Raw genomic sequence first — 20789 nt, 5'->3', positions numbered from 1 at the left:
GTGCAAAAGAGAACAGTTTGAAGCTATTAAACACCAAATAGTAAATACCTGCTTTCCGTATGTTATTTACTACTAAGTATGCTCTTGTTAATTGGTTGGAGATGCTAACTTTCAAAAATCCGTTTTCTGAATTTCAAGCAATTACAGATCTATTTTGGCTGAAACTTACCACAGTAAAAACGTCTTTGACCACACTTTACCACCAGCCATTTGACATTATTACTAACTAACAGCTTGTGGGGTGGTTTTCCACAAAGTGACACTTTGGCGACATTTAGCGATCACGCTAAATTCAGGTGATGCATACAGCCCGGCAAAAAGGTAACAATACTGCAGTCCGAAGCACTACAAAGCATGGAAATACCATGGCAGAACACCCATTGCCTATACTAATGCAATGTAAAATTAAAGTACTGTCCCCGGGTGATGGTGACACTGGCGACTACACTGCCTAATCTCGGGAATGGCAGGGCGGTGGGTACAGCGGGGTCCCCACACCAACCCCTCCGTCTCCTCAGCCTTTGCCATCGCTGCCTGTCACCGGCGGGGTGAGGGATGTCCCCGGGTGAGGCTGCCGTGGTGCGGCGGGACAGGCCTCAGCCGGGCCGCCCCGACCGAACGACCCCGCCGCGGGCCCTCGGGCCTCCTCCAGGCCGCGGCCGCCCCGCCGCCCTCCGCCTCGCTGCCCGCAGGGGCGCGGCGGGCACTTCCCCGGGGGGGCTCCGAGCGCCCGGAGCCGGCAGCGCCCGCCCTCCTCCGCCGAGGACAGGCGGCCAAACGCCGCGTCCCGCAGAGGAGCGGCGGCGAGGGGCTGAGGGGGGCCTCACGGGATGGTGCCCAGCAGGGAGGCAGGGGACAGGCTCCGCTTCCCCCCCGCCACGCAAGTGCGTGGGGCGCGTTTCTCTCCCACCCGCAGCGTGTGTGTGTGAGGGGGGAGCTGCGCTTCTCCCTCAGCGACGGGGGGAGAGACTAAATCCTCTTCCCGGCGAGAGCCGCACCGCACCCTCGGGGAGCCCTGTTCTCTTTTCGCACTGGAGCTCAGTGATATTCCTCCCCCGCCGCCCTCCCCCTGCCTCTTTCGGCCTTTGCCTCTTCGGAGATCCCCCTCCAGGAGGGCGGTCTCGGTGCGCGGGGAGCGGCGAACACCGTTTCGCCCCCAGGATGGGTCGCAGGGCGCCCAGTGACGCCGCTCCGCCTCCAGGGGGCACCGCGGCGGCGGAGGAACGGGGTGGGGGGGCACCGCCGCTGCCGCACTGAGCTGCCCGCCGCCCGCCCGTCGAGGGAAGGGGCGAGCCGCCGCTCCGCCGCTCCCCCCGGTCCCGCCCCGGGCGGAAAGCGCGCCTGGAGCCTCACGGAGCGCATCCCGCATCCCTCCGCTCGCCTTCAAGCATCTTGCGCTTGAGTTAGGGCTTTGCATTCTCCTTTGGGTACGAGCCCGTCTTTCTCTTTTCTTTTTCTTTGGTTTTTTTTTGTTTTTTTTTTTTTTTTAAGGGGGGATCTCCTTGGCCTTTTGCCATCCTTTCTCTGCGTAAGGAAAAATTAAAAAAAAAAAAAAAAAAAGCTAGATCCTGGTCCGGGACGGAGGTGGCAGTTTTACGAGATGGGTCTCCACGGGCGTGGGAAGGCGCAGCTTCCCCGCAGGCTGCCACCCGCGGGTGGGGGGGGGGGGGGAACCGGGGCAGCCACCCCCCTGCCTCTGCCACCGCCCGGCGCCGCGAACGAGCTGAAAGCACTTACGTTGGCCTGTCGCTAGGTATGAAGTTACTGCGAGCAGCAACACAATCCGCGTATCCACAAAGCTGAGCATGTCTAGTTGCCAGACATGCAGACTCCTTGTGGCGCAGCGTCCCCCCGGTCCGGTGGCTACCTTATTACCTACGGGGCGCAGGCATACAGTCCCGAGGAGTCACTCCAAACCTAGCACAGACCCTGCTGCCCGGGGACGCTAAATTAATCCGGCCCCCGTCCGCCGTATTTATACCGCAGGAGGGTCCCGGGGGCCGCGAGCCGCCGCCGGCGGGGCAGCCAATGGGCGCGCGGCGGCGGCGGGGCCCCGCGCGGCTCCCAGGCCGTCACGTGCCCCGTGTCTCCGGCCCGCCGCGGCAAACTTGGCACGCGGCGGCGGGGTCGGCGAGGTGGGGGGGGGGGAGGATGGATAGAGGGAGGGAGGGATGGAGGGAGGGAGGCGGCGACGTTAAATTGGTTCCATGCTTTGAGGACGTGGACACTTTGAGGCTTTCGGAAGGAAAATCTGACTCGTCGTCTGATTTTTTTTTTTCTTTTTTTCCCTTTTTTTTTTTTTTTTTTTCCTTTCCAGACGTCCCCCGCCCCTCGCCCCGCTTTCCCGGGCTGCGCCGGGCGGCCGGCGGGCAGCGGCCAGGAGGGCTTTCAAAGCAGGAGCTGTCCAGGGCCTGCGGAGCCTCGCGCCCCGCTCGCACCGCCGCGGGGAAGCGGCGACGGGGCAGCCGGCAGCACCCTCTGCCCGAGCCCTCCCCGCCGCCCCACCGCCACCGAGGGACAGAGGCGACGCTCCCCCTCACCAGAGGTCCCGCGGCGCCCGGGGGTGCGGGCAGCCTGGCACCCCACACCCTCTCCCCCCGCACTCCCCCGCGGCGAGCAGGGGGCAGCCCCATTAGCCCCGCTGGCCCAGCCGCTTCGCGTCCCGGCGGTTTGCTGGCCCCATGGAGGTCTGTGTCTCCGGCCGGGGCGCGGGCACAGAGCCGCGACTTTCTTCTCCCGGCTTCCCGGCCGCCCGGGCAGTGTGCCTGTGTGAGGGGGCACCGCGGGGTGTCCCGGCGGCCGCCCGTCACCAGCGCTCCCCGCCTCCCGCCCCGTTAAACGGAGCCCCAGGGCAGCTGGAGGAGGGTGGGCGCTCCCGGCAGCTCCCCTTCCCGCCGGCCACCCCAGCTGAGGGGAAAGCTGGCGGGCTTGCTTGCCACGTCTGCCCGCCGGCCGGCTTCGCCCTTCTCGGGGGAGGGAGGCGGGGGGGCGCCGACCGCCCCACGGAGCTCGGGGAGGCCGAGGCGGGGTGAGAGAGGCCGGTTGGGACTGGCCGCCCCTCACGGGGGGCAGCGGGGTCCCGCCATCCCTCCGCGGGCGCCTCTGCCCCGGGGCCTGGGGTCGGGGGGGGGGGGGGGGGCGGTGTGTGGCTGCAGTCACTTGGGGTCGGCCATCGCGGCCCCCGCCGGCCTCTGAGGCTGAGGGGAGCTGACGTGGTCCCGCCGGCCGGGCCAAGCGGCGGCGGCGGCCAACGCCCGCCTCCCGGCCCTGGGGCCGGCCCCCTCCCGGGCCCCCGCTGCTCGCCGAAGGGAGTCCCGGGCAGAGGTAACGGTGAAGGCAAAGGGGAGCCCCGCCTCAGAGCGGGCCCCCTGCTCCGGGGCGGAAGGTGCTGGCTCCCCTTGCCTCCCCCAGCGCCTGGTCGCCAAGCCGGCGAGCCGGGATACACCAGCGGCGGGGGAAGCGGGAGGGCTCCCGGCAGCGGAGCCCAGCCCTGGGCGAAGCGGGTGGTCCGTCCCGCAGCCTGGCTTTGGGGGGACGCAGGGGGTGGGTGAAGCACCTTATTTATAAGCTGCTTCCCGGGGGGACACGGACGGGAAGCATGGGAAAGATGGGACACGGGTGTCCATCTGAGGTGGGGCAGAAGTTGCGTGTCAGGGGCACGGCCAGCACCGGGCACCGGCGAAAACAGCAGCCCTGTGCCACGCTTCCGCGCGTGTCGGGGAGAGGCAGCCGTAGCCAGGCCGAACAGCCTGCCTGCAGCCGCCTCCACGCAGGGGACCTTCCCTCGCCATCAGGAGTGACGATGGAACGGATAAGGTGCATGGCAACGCACGGAATTAAACAGCACGTGGGATTAAACCTGCAGTTCGGATTAAAGAAAACCCCAGCATTAATAAAAGGTGGTCCAACAAAATACATCTGACCACAAAATAGGAGCCCAACAGATGATGACAGATAGATACACTGTCATAAAAGTATATGGCATAAACAGTACATAAGTATTCTTTCAGGTTATCTTTCATGCGAATGACATGAATTTAAATCAAGTAGGATTTAAAATTAATCTAGGTGGCAAAGTTAACCACATTAAAGTTTATACTGACATAAACCTAAAATAGCTCAGTAGGCTTCAAACAAGTTGAAATAATAATTGAAATTAGACCCAAAGCACTGAGGCTCAAGTCCGAGTATTTCCTGACACCCCCACTTCCAGTGAATATATATATATCTATATATATATTTGAACTTGTCACTTGAAGTCTTTTGAGTATCTAGCCAGAGCTTTTCTTCATTTTGTCAAATGAATTTTGACTCTGCTGCATTAGCAGAACATTTATTGACTGATTATAATAGTAATTAGACTCTTTTGAGACAAAATCTGTTCCAATTGCATATATATCATGTCAAACAACCACTGCCTGCCTACTTTTATGCACGTTTCCAAGAAATGATAGCTGTTTTCTGCTAATGGGGTACTCTGATGGTGCCAGAATGCTGACACACGTATCCTGACCAAAGCAAACTAAACCACCATTCCCCTCCATCCTGCCCATGAAGTTTCACACAGGAAAGACGAGCCCACACCCCAAAGGAGGAAACCCCTCCCTCAAAGACGTGGATTTTCAACTACCACGTCTACCATAAAGCAAATGGCTGAGGGAGACACATAGCCAGAAGCTCAGCAACCCACAAAAGCTGCTGAGATGATATGGAACTACAGCTCCCAGGCTTCAAGAGAGATACATTCTTGGTATGCAAGAGCCATTTCAGGATTGATGCGTGTGGGTATAAAAAAAGAGAAAGAGATATAGAATAATGATTCATTGGTATGGCTCTTCTCCCATGTCTACAGATCTCTTTTCAACAAACCACCATGCTGGAAAACCTGTCAGTGAAGTTCTCTAGGATCAGCGGCTTTGACATAACAGTCTCAGATGTATACCTGACCTCTGGAACCTATGGAGCCCGTGGCCATTTTTTATGCTAACACTCATCCCTAGTCTTCATATTTCGAGGAAAGATGAGGGAAGAAAAAAAGGAATCTCTTTTCCCTCTAGCATTAGCACTAATTCAAGCAACACCAAGTGATTTTAGGGTAAATGACAAAGGCCTATTAAGTTGAACTTCCTGCAAGGTATCTTGATCATACAGATCCTGTCACAGCCTCTGTTGTGAAGGCAGGCTACGTTGCTCATCTACGCTATCTACGCATGCAAAAGTAATCTTAGAAACTTGGGGGAAAAATAAAAGGATTTCCAAAAAAAGGGAGTGCTCAGTGAATTTGGTTCTATAGTGTAAGCCTGGAAAATATTTTTTCCTTTAAATACAATTATTGCAAATTGTTGCTAGTATGCAAGTATCTTTACTAGTACAGGGAGTCCTAAATTAACAGAGGTAAAATGACAGATTTTGGAGCCATTAGCATACCAGAAGTGATTTGATCAGCTAGCTTTAACAAGGAAACATCTAAGAACTTGTTTTCCCTTTGGATCACGTCTATTTAAAGGAACTATTTCACACTGAAGCCAGTAATGCCTATGGCACAATTTAAACTGAAACTGATGATAACAAAAAATAACCTCTGGAAAATTTTCTGTTAGGGCAAGCTTTGAAACAGATGAGTTTCCAGGTGATGCCAAAACAAATTTATTTCTCGTTGTTCTGAAAAATTAATTAGAATGCAGACGTAAAATTCTGAAAACTATAACTGTTTTTAATACATACATTGGGAAGCATTTGCTCTGCCTGCTCCTTCAAAACTTATCAGCCATTGGGTCATTATCCAGCCAAACAATTGAATACTATCTGGCCAGTATCATATTACAAAAAAACACAGACCAATGCCAGAGTTTGGAGAAAGATCTGAATCTTTTAAGGCTGTCCCCAAACCTCATATCCTACGGTGGATAACCGGGTTTGGTGTGCTCCCAGATCCTAGTTCTCCTCAGGCTGATGTGAATGGGAGAGTCACGGTACTTGTGGCTGGTGCAACTAGTTATTGAACTCTTTACATCTATTCCAACACAAAGCTTCACGCATTTGTTTGGATAATCAATGTGTGCCCAACCATATAGCACTAAAGGATGAGCAACGAAGCTGCATAAGGGAAGTAGTTTCCCAGTGGGACTCCTTTGAGTAGTGGGGCTGGTTAAGTGACACGATCTGGCTTTAGTCTTTGGTAGGATACATAGATATATGAGGATCTATACCATTTAGTGCAGCACTAAGCTGAACCCTGGGTAGATTTTACTTGGTGTCTGCAGTGTAGACATATCAGCTTGATTAGAGCCAGCTTTAATACAACTGTTTATGATTCTGCACTTCACATCTTAGCTTGGTTGTAGTTGGTATCTTGCTCTGAATAACAAGGAGACTAGTACTTTGTCTGGAGAAAATACAGAAACAGTATGGCATATCCCCCCCACTGCAATTCATTGTTTCATGTTTGCTGTTTTCTTCCCGACTGCTTAGTTAAAAAAAACTAACAAAAAAGTTATGCTATACTCTTACAGGAAAATCCTGAGGAGAGACGAGACAGTGCAAGGAACTTCCACCAGTCCCCTGCACCCTGCGTTGAAGGGCCAGGTATGCTCAGCTCCTGTGGCCAGGACACTGTTCTCGTGTAGGACTAAAGGTATACAGAGACCTGAGAGCATGGCACAGGTACACGAAGAGAATCATGACTTGGCTGGTCCATGGATCACCACTGAGGGGGAGTCTGTAGAGTGCCAGTAAATGGTATGGAAGCAGGAACATTGTTCTTTGTGCAAACAGCTCATAGCCATTGACTTCTAATACTTTTTTGATGTTTTAAGACAGTTCTTTCAGAATCATTTGAAGTGGTTTTTAAGAAGTAGTCCAGCAAATTGTCATTTAATGAGAAACAAACAGGTTCTATGTGAACAGCTATGGCAGCTGCTTCCTTTAGTTTCTGCTCCCCAGTGGTTGTGTACACTTGAAATAAATCATCATTCGATATTCTCAGCAGGAGTAATGGTCATGGATTCTCAAAAAGGAACAGCTGATAGGCACAGAGCAGGTCAGAAGCCCATGGGGAGTGCTGTTGAAGGGATCAGTAGACAAATTTAATATAAAACTTTCCTCTATTATATTTAAGTAAAGACAAAAAAGAGGATGGCTTGAGGCTGGTTCACTGAAACTGAGATGTCTAGTTACCCTTCTCAGAAGTGGTAAACTTCTGCAGTGGCAGTCAGTGAGCTTTCTGGGGGATGTTTACTTATATAAACTACATACCGTTTTTCCTCTTTTTTTTTTCTTTTTCTTTTTTGTTCCTGAAAGGTTACATATTTAGGAACTGAGGAGGTCAAAACAAAGGCTTAATCCATGTATTGATAGAAGGCTCAGTTGGTTGTTACTGGAGCCAAACTAATTTATCAAGCTTACGTAAATTCAGGACGCACAGACTACTTTTCAGATCATTATCAACACAATCTATTGCTCTATGACACTGAAATTGTCACATATATAATATAATAATATATATATTTTATACATATATATATAAGAATGCAATTTTTAGTATGCTAGCTTACTTTACATCCAAAAGCTAATTTTAAAACTAATTTTTTAAGACCATTTGGACTTCACATCCATTCCATTTAATAAAGCTATAAGCCTTCACAGCTGTTATAAACAGCCCTCTGCACTGGCTCTGATTCTGTTCTCATTCAGATAATAGAATGGAAACTCACATTGACTCCAGTAACAGGCCACTATTCGCTATAGTTGTATATCTGACAAGTATTTAAGCCATATCACAGAATTTTTTACTTTTTTTTCAGCTTTAACTATCAAATAAGGTTTTTTTTCCTGTTCTATGTGCCAGCCTTAGAATTTTGACTTAAGGCATACAAGATTCTCAACAAAAATAGAAGACAAGATAAAATTAAAGCAGGTGGTCCTTTTAAAATCATCATCAGTAAATTCCAGTAAAAGCAAGTTAAAGTAATGCTGGTGAGAATACTTTCTCTATATGAACACACATATTAATGGATGTGTGTAGACAGACTCTTAAGAAGTTGGTAAGTCTGTGATGGGGCAGTGAATTCTGATATACTTCTACCACTGTTGATCAGCATATTGCTGAAATGGAGATCAAGTAACAATGTTAAAAAGGTTCCCTTGCATCTTTATGGCATAGCACTGTGAAGTGACAGCTACAGAGCCTCAGCTTCTGGGGATTTTCAGGATTTTCTTTATAAGAAAAGAAAAAATGAGAATGCAATGAACATCCCTTGTAGTGGATCCACATAGATCCATTCCTTCACATTCTCACCAGGCTTGGGAGTGATAAGGTCAAGGATTCAGAAGAAGATGAGTCAAATAAGCACTGGGAAAGCTAAGAGGCAGAGATCAGTGGAGTAATTGAAAATAAGCAAGCATGAACATGGGTTGATTTGGGTTTTGTGAAAATGTATTTGGACAGAAGGTTGTGGAGGGTATCATATAAAGCTCTAGTTAGTTGTTACAGCAATAAAAATCAGATAGGCAATATTAGAGGACACTACCAAATCGTTGGTACCTTGCCTTGAAATTAAGCACTGAAAAAGTTTGCTGCCCAGTTAGAGTAAAAAAACCCCAAACCAAACCAACAAAAGAACCCACAACCAGACCTGTTTATAGCAGGTGGGAAAATACTCAATCCTTTTGTTATCTTCAGGTCCTGAGTTTCAAAGAGCGTAATAATAAATGGTAGTTTTCCATATCAAGCGATAATTTCCAGCTACAACAAAGAGAACGTAACTGGAAAGAAATCAGTCTCAATGAAGGAAGCACCTTCAACCTGATCCTTCATTATATGGACACCACTTGGTATGCACACTGACAGTCGAAAATAAGCAGCAGTGCAAGTAAAGGCTTGTTTCAGACAGGGCACATCACTGAAGTTAGCTTCTGAAGCAGCTAAATTCCCACAGGCAGTGGGTGTAGTTTTCAAATGCATTTGAATCCTACTTTGAAAAATGAGGCAGCTTGCAGATATAAGTAAGATTCAGAAAACAACATTGCCGTGTCAGTCCAGGCTTTTCCATGACTTTAAAACTTTTCACCCCTTGTCATCCCACAGAGAAAAAACCCCTTCTGCACAGGCCTGAAATGCTTTCATCTCCTACGGCAGCTATGGACGGACGTCTGTTCTGCTTGTGTATTTAGAACCCCTCATTCTGGAGGGAGGATGCAGAAGAAATCATCTGCCCACTGATTACTTTCGGATGTCCTTCCCACACTTTCTACTCCCCATTCACTGAAAAGACAAACAAGATCTCCTGCTGCAGACTAGGAAAAAAATCCTAGAGCATCTGAGTACAAGGACTCATGGCATATGCTCATGTCACACAGAGGCAAATGTGAAATCTCCGCAGGTGCAATCACGCATGTAAGACTTGGCTGAGTGCAGCATCTTGCTGTGTCCCAGAATTACTTGTACACCACAGTGTTCCCATTTTTAAGGGGTAGAATCAGTGAATGGCACTTCAAAAGATGGCTGTGCTTTGCTAAAAGCATTTAATACAGTTTAATAGGTCATTGTTCATTGTAATAGCATGTAGTTTTGTAAAAAAACCCAGGTGATTCCATGAGTGGTGTAACCAATAGACCTTAAAGATAGATGTGGCATACATCCTAAAAACCTCAGCTCCTTCCTTCTCCCAGATTACCCTCTCACATCCTCTAGACCTGCTCCCTCTCATTAGGCGCAGCTCCCTCCTGTGCAGCTATCAGCTGGGCAAACAGCAGCCCACGCTGGGGCCAGCCCCAAGCAGGCCAGCGTATTTGTTCTGATTAGCCAGCTGGTAAGCCAAACCAGGAAGGCTCTGCCTCACGCTGCAGCCTTTCCTTCTTGGACTTGCTGATTTTAGTCTTTTCCCTCTACCTGCCTGCCATTTTCATGAAACTTGCCAAATCTTAGTATCTTTGTGGGTTCTTCCATGCATTCCACTTAAGTGGGCTACAAGGTTAGGAGTTGTGGGGGGATGCAATGGGCAGGCAAATAGACAGAATGCAGGTGTCCCTTCCTGAGGTCTGTTGTGCCTTCAGACCAAAATATGTTATGCTGAATGTTGTCAACACTCTTCAGCACAAAAATACCTTCTTAGGTAACTTTCTTTGTTAGTAAATACCGCTAATGCATAAAGCGTGGTAGCTCTCCATTCTCTCTGCTACAATGTTTTCCACTCTTTGAAAATGGTTGCTAATCCTTGACTTGGAATATTCCTGCATAGTCCTGTGAGATGATAAGTACCCTTGTTGGAACGGTGTGCTCCACCTTTTTCACAGGACAATATTTTCACATATCGAATTTTAGTAAGATATTTGAACTATTAAGCCATAAATCAGTAGGCTCCTTGAAACTCTGCAAAGGGAAAATTGGCAGGTGAGAATTGAGGCTTGTAGTTGCTGCACTGTAAGAAGCTAAAGGCAGTAAGAATATTTTAATAAAATATCACCTCATTTTTCCCCCCCCCTAAATGTCTGCTATTGGTCAATGTCAGAACCTGTCAGAGACAAAACACTGCATTAGATATACTTTGATCTCACCTGATAAGGCAACTCTTAGGGTCCAAAATACTTAAAGAAAAAAACACAATATTGGAAGAAAGCTAGGTTCTTTAAACAGATAGGTCAATCGTATCTATTTATTTTCTATCATTGGTATCAGTACTGAGCCTGTGTATTTAAAATAATTGTTATTTCCTATATAGTAAGTACTTTGGTTGCCAGTGAAATGTGCCTCCCTCTGTATCCCTGTCATGAAACTGAAAGACGTTCAAATGAAGGCAGCTTCCAGCTTTTCTGAGGGCTGCTGTGTACTTCTGGTGGTACAGTCTAACTGCTTGTGTGTCCTCCAGAATTGATTTGTAAACTTCATCTCAGTTTAAATGCTCTTAGGAATTATTGCTTGAAGCTATTTGCATTCAAATACAGAATGTGAGAGAGTTACATGAGCCTTAGTTCATTATTTTCTGTAGTAAATACTCATGCTTTTATTTCTTAATTTAAAACTTTGAGACCCTTTGTGCTCTCATTGGTGCTCAAACTCTAGCTCTGCATTGGCAGCATCAGCTGTGTCCAAGCTCCCAAGACCTTTGCAATCTTTGTGCATACACAGACATGTCAGTGTACTCGGTCTTGCAAGTTCTAATATTCTAATGTTATAAACTTTAATACTCTGATAGTCTAAGAATTTAATGCTTTTAGCTTAGGTAGATGTGTGGCTCAAAATATAAGCTTCATTGTATATTCTGGGCCATCAGCTCAGGACAAGATTCGCTTGTTCATTGCATGCAAACTCCAGCCTCACTGATACCTGATCATCAGAGGAGTCTGAGTGGTAACAAAGGGAAAAGGAAAGTGCAGCAGAGAATGTATGCGTACTGTACAGGAGTTCTCTTTTTTCTTTGCTTTGGGTTAATTTAATTTTCCTTAGCTGCTTCCAAATCCATAACTTACCCTGCAACTCAGTGTTGCCACATTCCAGATGATTTCTGACTGGAGTTACCCAGCTGAACTTTTATTGCTTTGTTTCCAGACTCTCATATTTCTCAGCTCTTTCCAAGTTGCTGGAACTGCTGCCCCTATTGCAGGGAAGAGCTCTACTGAAGGGGAACACACAAGCTTGCTGTCCCTTTTTCATGCACAAATGGGGGTTTGGAATAAGAGGAATGACATTCTTCATGTTTATGCAGTATTAACTGCAAAAACTGTGTTTGAACAGTGAGTTTTTTCATACAACTCGTAGTGTTTTAGGATTTCCTTAAACAGCAATAGGAAGCAGTGGGCTTGCTTATATTTTCAATTAACAGGAAAACTATGTGGAAACCGGACCATTCTGCCTGATGAGCAAGGGTTAATTTGCTCATGGGTTAACTTGTCTCATGAGAAATTCTCAGTTCACAAATTTGACTGAAATAATTGGATAACCTAAAGAATAGTGTAACCTAAGGAATAGCACAGAGTTTCCTTTCATCCCCATTTGAGGAAATACAGAAGGAAAGACTTCAACAGAAATAGAACTCAGAATTAGAAAAAATCTCCAAATGAAATAAAAAAAATAAAAACCTCTAAAAGAAATATGACTATTTTATCTTAGGAGGTGTTTTTTGATTAGTGTTTGCTGATCATATATAGAATAACAGTATTTCTCGCCTGCTGTAGGAGATACATTGAATTATAGAAAGACTTTATGTAATACATAGGTAACAAATACATCACATACCAGGTATCTGATCTGCTGGTGCATTCATGGGAATCAGGGCTACAAAAGATAAGTTTGCGTCTTCTTTCCCTTGTGGGCCTCTGTCTTGTCAGCCTTGGTGCATTGGATTGACTTCTTCCAACAACAACCAGGCAAGTGAGGAGAAAAAAAGAGTCAGGGGGGTTTGAGGGCAACACTTCAGGCTTTTACAAGGAAACTTTGCTCAATAACTAGCATGGAAGAGCATCATAATTTGAGCAGCTAGATTTTCTCATTCTAACCCAAAATACAGCGGGAATGCCTGGGAAATATTAAGGTTTTAGGGTTTCATTTGGTAAAGAAGAAAGCCCATTGTAAATTCATTCCAACGCTGGTATATTTCAGTCTTGAAAATTTGTTTGCTCTCTCTCTTCAAGCTAAAGTTTTAATCAAGAATAGTATCTCAAGAATAGGGGAAATAGTATACTTTGACCTCAAATGTTCCAGGTTCTGATGAGGTCTGAATAAAAATCTTCAAAGCAAACTTCTTATCATTGAAAGATTTCCAAAAAGCAAAGCACCTTTTTATATATATATATATATATTTATAATATTGTAATTGCTGGCCTTTATTCCTGGACTGACAGATGGGGATATCTCAAAGATGGTGAGGTGGGAAACCCTTTCTTCCAGGACCAGCAGTGAAGATGCCAGACAGGTATTAGCCTGCCTGGGAAAACTATCAGGACACTAAAAGGAGGTAGCAAGTATCTGTGGTAAAACCAGGAATATGCGAGAATAAACAACCATCTCCAGCTACATCCTAGTCTAATTTCCTTCTCTGGACTGATGACTGAAAATTATTTTTACTTAATAATCCTTATCCCTAATATCTTCATTGTTCCCCCACAATTAGCCAATTTTCCTACACCTACAGTCCTCTTTCTACCAATGTTATTTTCTCAGTTCTGTTTTCTCTAAGTAAAAATAAAAATTTCTAGCTTCTAGGTTATTTGTTTGTATGTAGAACAACATTTGATAGTTGCAAAGTTGTTGTAATAAAATGTAAATGTAAACGAAAAATGTACCAATTTTTACATGGATTTCAGATTCTCAGTTCTTATTCCACAAAAGTAATGATTGCTCCCAAACTAATGTCAGAGCAGGAGCAGGTGCTCACTTATTGGAGACCCAGAGCTAGATAATGATCACATTTACACCCGGGGGAATCTATTGCAGCACACTAGAGAATTTCATTGGTGCAAGAACCACACTACTAAAAATGACAGCACTTTGGCTCTCGTTCTCAATATCCTTGCCAAAATTAAACTGAGAAAAGTGAAGAATGCCTTTACAATCACTCCCTGCAGTGTAAGTTTCGTAGTTTTCTTCTCTTGGTTTTAAACTTTACTGTTTTACCTCCCATGGTTTACCAATTAAATCAAATTTAATTCAGAAACTTATCTAATGAGTTAAATGATAAATATGTTGCATACACCAATATTCAGTTTTCAGGTCATTAATATAGTCAACAGACTCAAGCAGGTTAGTTATAGCCCCTATTTGGCATTTTAACAAAGCTTAGAATCTTATAATTTCAAGGGCTCATTAAGCTTCCGGATAATTTCTTAATTTCCTGCAACAAATGGAACATTTGCATACAAGTCATATAAAAAGGCAGGATGACGGTATTTGCCATAAGACAAGCATTTCTCATCACCTGAAGCCACTGATTTACTAGGAAACCTCTGACAATTTACCTCCTGGGTCCTTGTTTCCCCCCCTGCATAATGCATATGAGAGCCTTCATTTGCATGACTTACAGATGGGTGATGCCTGCTAATAGTTTCATGCTGGCACAGGTCTTTGAAGATATGAAGTTCAACAGCAGTGCTAAATATTCTTCTTTCAGTCAGCCCTGCCTTAATTCCAGCTGAGAAAGAGATGTTAATGTTTTGGCACAAGCAGACCCTGTGGCTGAGCTCTAACGCCAGTCTGAGCCTTTAGTGTTGCCTCTTCACTCAGCTCTAGCGACACCTGGGCATTACATCTCTCCCAGTAATTAATACCTCAAGACCTATCTTTCAGTCAGCACCTGTACACTTGTGTTAGGCTGCTTACCACTGTTGTACGTGACCCTTGAATATTTATATTTCCACCAAGCAGAGTGTCAGGCCTTATTCCTTACTGAGTTGGCATAACGATAAGCAAGGTTGGGAAATGGCATTCTAGCTACCTGAATTCAATGGTGGATATAATTCAGTTTTTCAGTGTTCTTCACACTAGGAAGGTGTCTGCAGATGCTGTCTGGCAAAAAAATGCCACTTGGAAGGTGCTGTCTTGATGACCAGCTCTGTTAGTCAGTTTTAAAGAAATTTTGGAGTGAAATTTATGGCTGATTATGGTTCTGAGGGCCTGAGACACTAACTTTGGGCCACAGCAAGATGGCTCAGCTCTAGGTATTCTTTTAATTTCTTATATATATTTCTTAATGAGTTTGCCAGAAATGGATTATATTTTCACTTGCAGAGACTTTACCCGTCAAGTAAGGCTGTAAAAGAAGCAGAGCAAACAGGAAGCCCTTGTCTTCAAGCCCTAATTTGAACAATGTGTGTTTTACAGAGAGCCAGCTAACAACTATTTCACTATAGGATTATGCTGATCAGAGATTTGCAGAAGTCCCTTGGGTAGGCAGAATGTAAACACATCTTGCATTTCAGTGCAGGAAAGTGCAGGAAAAAGATGCAGAGAGGGACCTAGAGGGCTTGTGGCCAAGGTCTGGAGATGGCTTAAGGCAACTTTCTGTCTTCCAAGTATACCTGTATATATGTATATGTGATATAATCTGTTCTAAAGGTTCAGTCCTATTCACAAACATGAACTACTACGTACAGGTGGTTGGACAAAAGATCTGGCATCAGTTTAGCTACGATCAGTGTCTCTAAGCATGATGAAGAAATCTGTGACAAACATGAGAAAATGGGATTACCTCTATTCCCTTAATGGATAAGGTACATTGCATTAAACTGCAGTTTACATGAACTGAGTGTGTGCAGATAGACAATAACACAAACAGTTGATATATAAATGTATTTTAAACCACTAATTCGATTGTGTATATGGGTCTATTACCTGTTTCCATCTAAAAGTGTGTAACTGTGGAACTTTGTTGTGCTCTTTATGAGACGGGGGATCTAAATCTCTACTTCATGGAACTGTTTGGTAAGTAAACACACATTAATCTTAATGTGGTTATGGGTTTGCTGTAGTACAATACCAGAACAACGCTCCCTGTTACCCCATAAGTTCTCTGTTGGCATTTGTATGGGGTGGTCAGCCTTTTTTTTTTTAACTGGTTGAAGGCTACTTTTTGATGAATTGGTCCCCAAATGTTTTTAAAAAAAGGAAAAAAAAAACTGGAGTGAAAAAGTGGGAATTCTTCATAGCTAGTTCTGCATCAGCCTGTGTCCCTCTAAGAGTGTAATTAGGAAATCTAGGAAAGAGCCCATGTTCCCTCCTTATGTGTCATGCAACAGCCATCACCCAAAGTGGTGACTTTTTTTGAACTGAGCTCCCTGTGCTCAAGGAACTAAGGAGCTGCTTTTTTTTTTCCCCCAGTAGATTTGGTAGAGCAAAACTTCTGACAAGTTTCATGGTGTTTTAAAGATTCTGAAGCGGCAGAGAAATCATGAGTCAGAGTAGACCTAAGGAATGTTTTCCAACCCAAATAGTTTATTTAAGTAAAGTGCAGGCTGAAGAATGGGGGCAGGGAGGGAGACGGGACTTCGGCTCAGACATTCTTATGATTTCAGCTGAAGTTTTTCAGGTCCTGGGGAGGAGTTATTTTTCTTAACCCTCTCATTAAAAGCTAAGTATCTCAATAGCTACAGTCAATGCCACAGACAAACAATACATCTTTTTTTCTGACTACAACAACAAGGTCTATCTTTTTGTGGAAAGTCAGAGGAGAAGAATAAAGACATAATCAGAATAACTGACATCAGTTTTCTGAAAGGGAACAGAAAAGCTTCCCTCATTTACACTAGTTTTAATCTGGCGTAACTAGTAAATTCAACAAAATTTCTTTAGAGTGCCACTAGTTTGAAAATAAAAATGATCTGTATCTTTAGATATTCCTTTACATCTGCTGATGTTTATATTAATAGATTAATACTGTAATTGACTACTCCATGAATTCCACCCAAAAAACTCACCATGTAAACCACAGCAAATGGGTAACATCTGATGATGTGCACTACTGACAGCTACATCTGTATTTACAGCCACATATACACAGTGGTATATTTGCACAGGTTTGGGTGGGTTTTTTTGCTTTCTGTTCCTTTCTTCCTCCTCTCCTCCACCATTAGAAAAACCCCCACCCAAAACAGCCTTGTCTGGCTTTTGTTTCCACTGTGCTCTAGGGAGCTGCTGCAAAACTATTTTGTGGTTTGCCTTGATGCAGTGCAGCTGTTGGGAAGTACAGTATCTCTCCAGCCCTCCGCATGCTCTTTATAGCTGCAGCCGTTTCCCCCTCCTTCCTCTTCCTAAAACTGCTTGCAACTCCTTGATTTCAGTATTCAGGCTGAGAAAGTTCACCCTGAGTATTCTCCTTATTCTGAAGTGTAGCAGGAGAGGAGGGGGAGAGAAGCCACTATGAACCTCTTGTTGTTATGAGAAAGTAAGAGACAGTCAGCACTGACTGCAAATAATTGTATTTAAACCACTCTTCTCGTTCATGCAGCCCTTCAGAAGAAGAGAAGGGGTGTTAGCCTCGGAGGAAGCCCGAGCAGAAATAGTCAACAGTATGATCAGGCTTACCTGAAAAGTAGGGGGCTTAAAATAACACAAAGATGAGTTACCTGCATTGTTAGAACCCACTTTTGACAATAAAACCTTCCTGTTTTCTTTCCTCTCTAGTTCTCATCAGTGCTGTGCAGCATTTCACAGGCAGCAAGCTCGCAGTGGATAAACATGGACCCCAAAGTTGAAAGCTCGGAGAAGGGCACACCCTTTGGTCAGCATAATAACCATCTACCTTTCAGCAAAATCCACACGGCTCATAGTTTTTTAACCAAACACATTAAAGAACTAAATATATCTGTTACTCTGAGATATGTATGAAAGGCAGCTGGGAGGGGCTGGTTCAACTGTAGCTTCGATCTGGCTGTGGCATCTAGCAGTCTGCTCTTATTTAAAGACAATGTCCAGTGAAACTCTCACTTTAATCTTCAGTGGCAATTTATTCAGAGTTATTGCATCATGTGCACTGCACTTCGTGGACGTTTAATCACCTGATTCCAGGACCTGCAACTAAAGAAAAGCACAACATGTTTTTAAAATTAGGATTAGATTTTGAAATTGTGAAGTGCCTTGGTGTATATTTACTGACAGCAATCAGTCTCACTGAAACTCACTGGCATGTCATATTACTTTGGTTCCTATAGCTTGGGGTAGGGTCACTCCTAGAGAGATTGTGTTTCAAGACTCTAACCCTTTTAACTTCCCTGCCTTGCTGTTCTCGGAAAGATCTAGCCTCTGCGTGCCAGCCAGGCATAGCCCAAATGACCTTGGTTGATAACAAACACTTCTTAAAAAAAGTATATATCCCATTTTTTACCACTTCAATCATCTTGTGCACATGAAAAAAAACCCAACCATATATTTCATATATTAAAATATCATAAATGCTTAATTGTCTGGAAAGTTTTGTTCAGCACTTTGATAAGGCTGGACATAGCTTTATTTCACGAAGACTAGCTTTTAATACAACTGAACGCTTATTGCTGAGATACGAATTGTTGGAAATTGCTTGGGAAAACTGCTTGAATGGGCCTCCACTTTTAATTGCATTGCATATCAGATAATGCTATTTCCTTTTCACTCCTCCTTGGTCTGGAGTAAATACGGTTAGATTGTAACTACCACCAAACAGGCTGAAAAACTTGCTAAGAGTTCTTCAAGGAACAGCATGGTCAGAAACACCTCTATCTGTGGGCCATGGACCTGGTGGTACAGATGCTGAAGAGAAATAAGCCTTGAAAAGATTGTTCTCATTCCTATCAGCATGATCTCGGAGCGCTTTGGCAGGCAGTCCCTCAGAAAAGGGACTTGGAAGTATAAAGATGGGGGAGAAAAGAAGGCGAGGAAATACTTTCACAAGAAAGCCTACCAATCCTAAAAGGACTGTGGCAAAGTTTCCTTGAAATTCCTCCATCTGAGAACCGGAGCCCTGGTTTGGAGGACTTACTGCTGAGCCACGTTTGCTTGTGTCTTAAGGAGAGGGCTGGAGAGCGATAGCGTGATTTGTTCCAGCTAGTTAGCCATGTGGCAGTGCTGCAGTTGCTGCAATAGGATTCCTTCATCATTACGTTTCTTCTCTTGGGCTCCACAGGCAGTTCAGCTCTCAGAATCTACGCTTAAAACTATGAGGTCTCAGAAAAAAAGGAGAAAAACCTCCTTCTGCCCTCCCCCCCTGTAGTCTGAACATGAACTATTTGCAGTAGCCACATATTTCCCATTGAGCAGGCGGGAGACTGTTGCATTAAATTAAGGAGAAAGCAGTCTCTGCCTATCCCCGGAATGGGCTGGAAGGGCTATGATGCTGTGTGTGCAATACCTAGAAGGCACGTAGCCAGCTCTGGGGGTGTGTTTGACCTGGGAAGTGAAGTTCCCTCAGGGCCTGGGGAGAGTTGGGTTCTGGGGAAGATTCACAGTTCACAACATGATGAGTAGGGGATTCCGGATCCCTGCTCTGGCTAATAGGGAAAAAGCTGGAGAAAAGCTTGCCTGACTTTTTTTTTCCTCTCCCACGTGGTAGAAGGATTCATGGACTGAAATCACATCCTGGACTTAACCTCCTATAGCTGTCTCCTTGAGATTGAGTAGTTGACTTGTCCCTTTTTTTTCTCACATAGGAATTGCTGATGGATGTGCAGATTGACCTCAGATGTTCCTGCTGATTCCAGGGGCAGTGGTGAAGCCTGAGAAGGGCCGGCCTATGTTTTACCTTGTGACATAAATGCGTACAAGAAAGGCCATGTTTTAATCTGTGTATACGAAAGATGAACTATATATAAATAATAAATCTGCGAAAAGTGTATTGTTTCTCTACATGCTATAATTTGTTAAAATCCTTCAAATGAACACACACTGAACTAGCTGTATCATAAATGTGCAGGAGCTGAGCGTTCATATAACAGTAACATACCAGTAGATCGATCATCTCTTCTTAAGATTTTTTTTCTGAAAGGGAGGAAGAACATTTTTTTCCCTCTGCAAATCCTTTTGACTGGCAGGACTGAATTAAAAATCAGTCTATTATTCCTCTCATCATAGTGAATATTTAAAGTTTAGATCATTAATGACTCATGGTTATGTGTTTGCTTTGTACTCAGCTGCTTCCACACAACTGTAAGATTCTAAGAAAACACAAAAATAGACTTCAGATATCTTTACAGATAACCAAATTAAAAATCTTAAATTATAAAACCAACTAAGATCTAATGATTATTCACTTAATTAAAAAAAAAAAAGGATTTTTTGTGATTTTTCATGATTTTTCCAAAATGTCCTGTTTGATTTACAGATGATACTAGGAATAATTGACACGTTACTACTTTCACCTGTAGGTGCCCGTATAAGCTACCTGAATAGGTGGTATGACCTTCACTGCTTTTAGTGAGCTAGTCGTTACAGAGTTTCTCTGCTATGAGTATGGGTGAAACAGTTCAAATAAATGACGATATTGGTCTAAAAACTAAGCTCCTTACTGTTGCTGTAGTACCTATATATTCTTGTCTTTATGTGATCCTGCTCCTTTTCATGTGGTATCTATATCTGTGTATTTACAGCGTGAAGTACGGTAGGTTTAGTGGATTTTAAAGACAAACTATTTGAAGGATCCAGTGCTGTTCCTACTTATGGTACAGTTGCATCAGATGGACTGAGCTGGTCTGACATCTCAACAGCTGCCAAAAAAGGCGGTTCCATTCCCATGTGGTCCTGGCTGCACAGTCCCTTTATTTGCCAGGTTGAGCTCTCATCTAACTCTTTGGTGAACCAGCTCTGCTCACTAAACCAGCTGAAAACCTGGTTTACAATTATTTTTGTAATTGTTTTCTGGCAGTTTAGTAAGCTGAATTGCCTCACAAGTTAGTCAGACAAACTTTGAACTTCAAAACTGCCCCTTTCAAGCTGTAAGCTCCCAGTTTCAGTCATTTCACCATGTAAATGTTCATCCTTTTCACATTGCCTAATTTGCATTTACAAAAATTGACTAACAAATTATTAAATCACAGTCTGGGATTTCTTACTGGAATCACCACTTACGAACTTTTCCCATTTCATTTTATATATTCAAAATCAACTACTGAACGTGCCACCTTCCTATCCCTTCGCTACTTCTGTTATATTAGAATTAACCAAAGCTAACCTATATTAAGGTCTTCTCTTTTAAGAAAAACTATGTTATTGAGAACTTTTCCTTTCTGTTCTCTCCAAGAATAGTATCTCTCCCCCCTTCTTTCTAGGTTGTCTGTAAATTTCTCTTGCTCAGTGTTCACTAGTTTTGAATCCTTTTCTTGTCTTCTTCCTAGAT

At 44.5% G+C, this 20789-nt stretch overlaps 1 protein-coding gene across 1 annotated transcript in view; it reads right to left on the bottom strand.

Moving 5' to 3' along the window:
- The window catches only part of COL1A2 (collagen type I alpha 2 chain), a 41726-nt gene extending 39791 nt beyond the window's left edge, over window positions 1-1935 (bottom strand). The window contains exon 1 of the mRNA XM_074574695.1: window positions 1738-1935. Coding sequence (XP_074430796.1) covers window positions 1738-1807 — 70 coding nt within the window. The 5' untranslated portion in view covers window positions 1808-1935. The remainder of the gene's footprint in view (window positions 1-1737) is intronic.
- Window positions 1936-20789: the final 18854 nt, after the last annotated feature.

The sequence above is a fragment of the Larus michahellis genome, chromosome 2 (genome assembly GCF_964199755.1).
Source record: "Larus michahellis chromosome 2, bLarMic1.1, whole genome shotgun sequence".
NCBI classification, from domain to species: Eukaryota; Metazoa; Chordata; class Aves; order Charadriiformes; family Laridae; genus Larus; species Larus michahellis.
The sequence above is the reverse complement of the archived record's forward strand: the minus strand, read 5'-3'. Positions and strand labels throughout refer to the sequence as shown.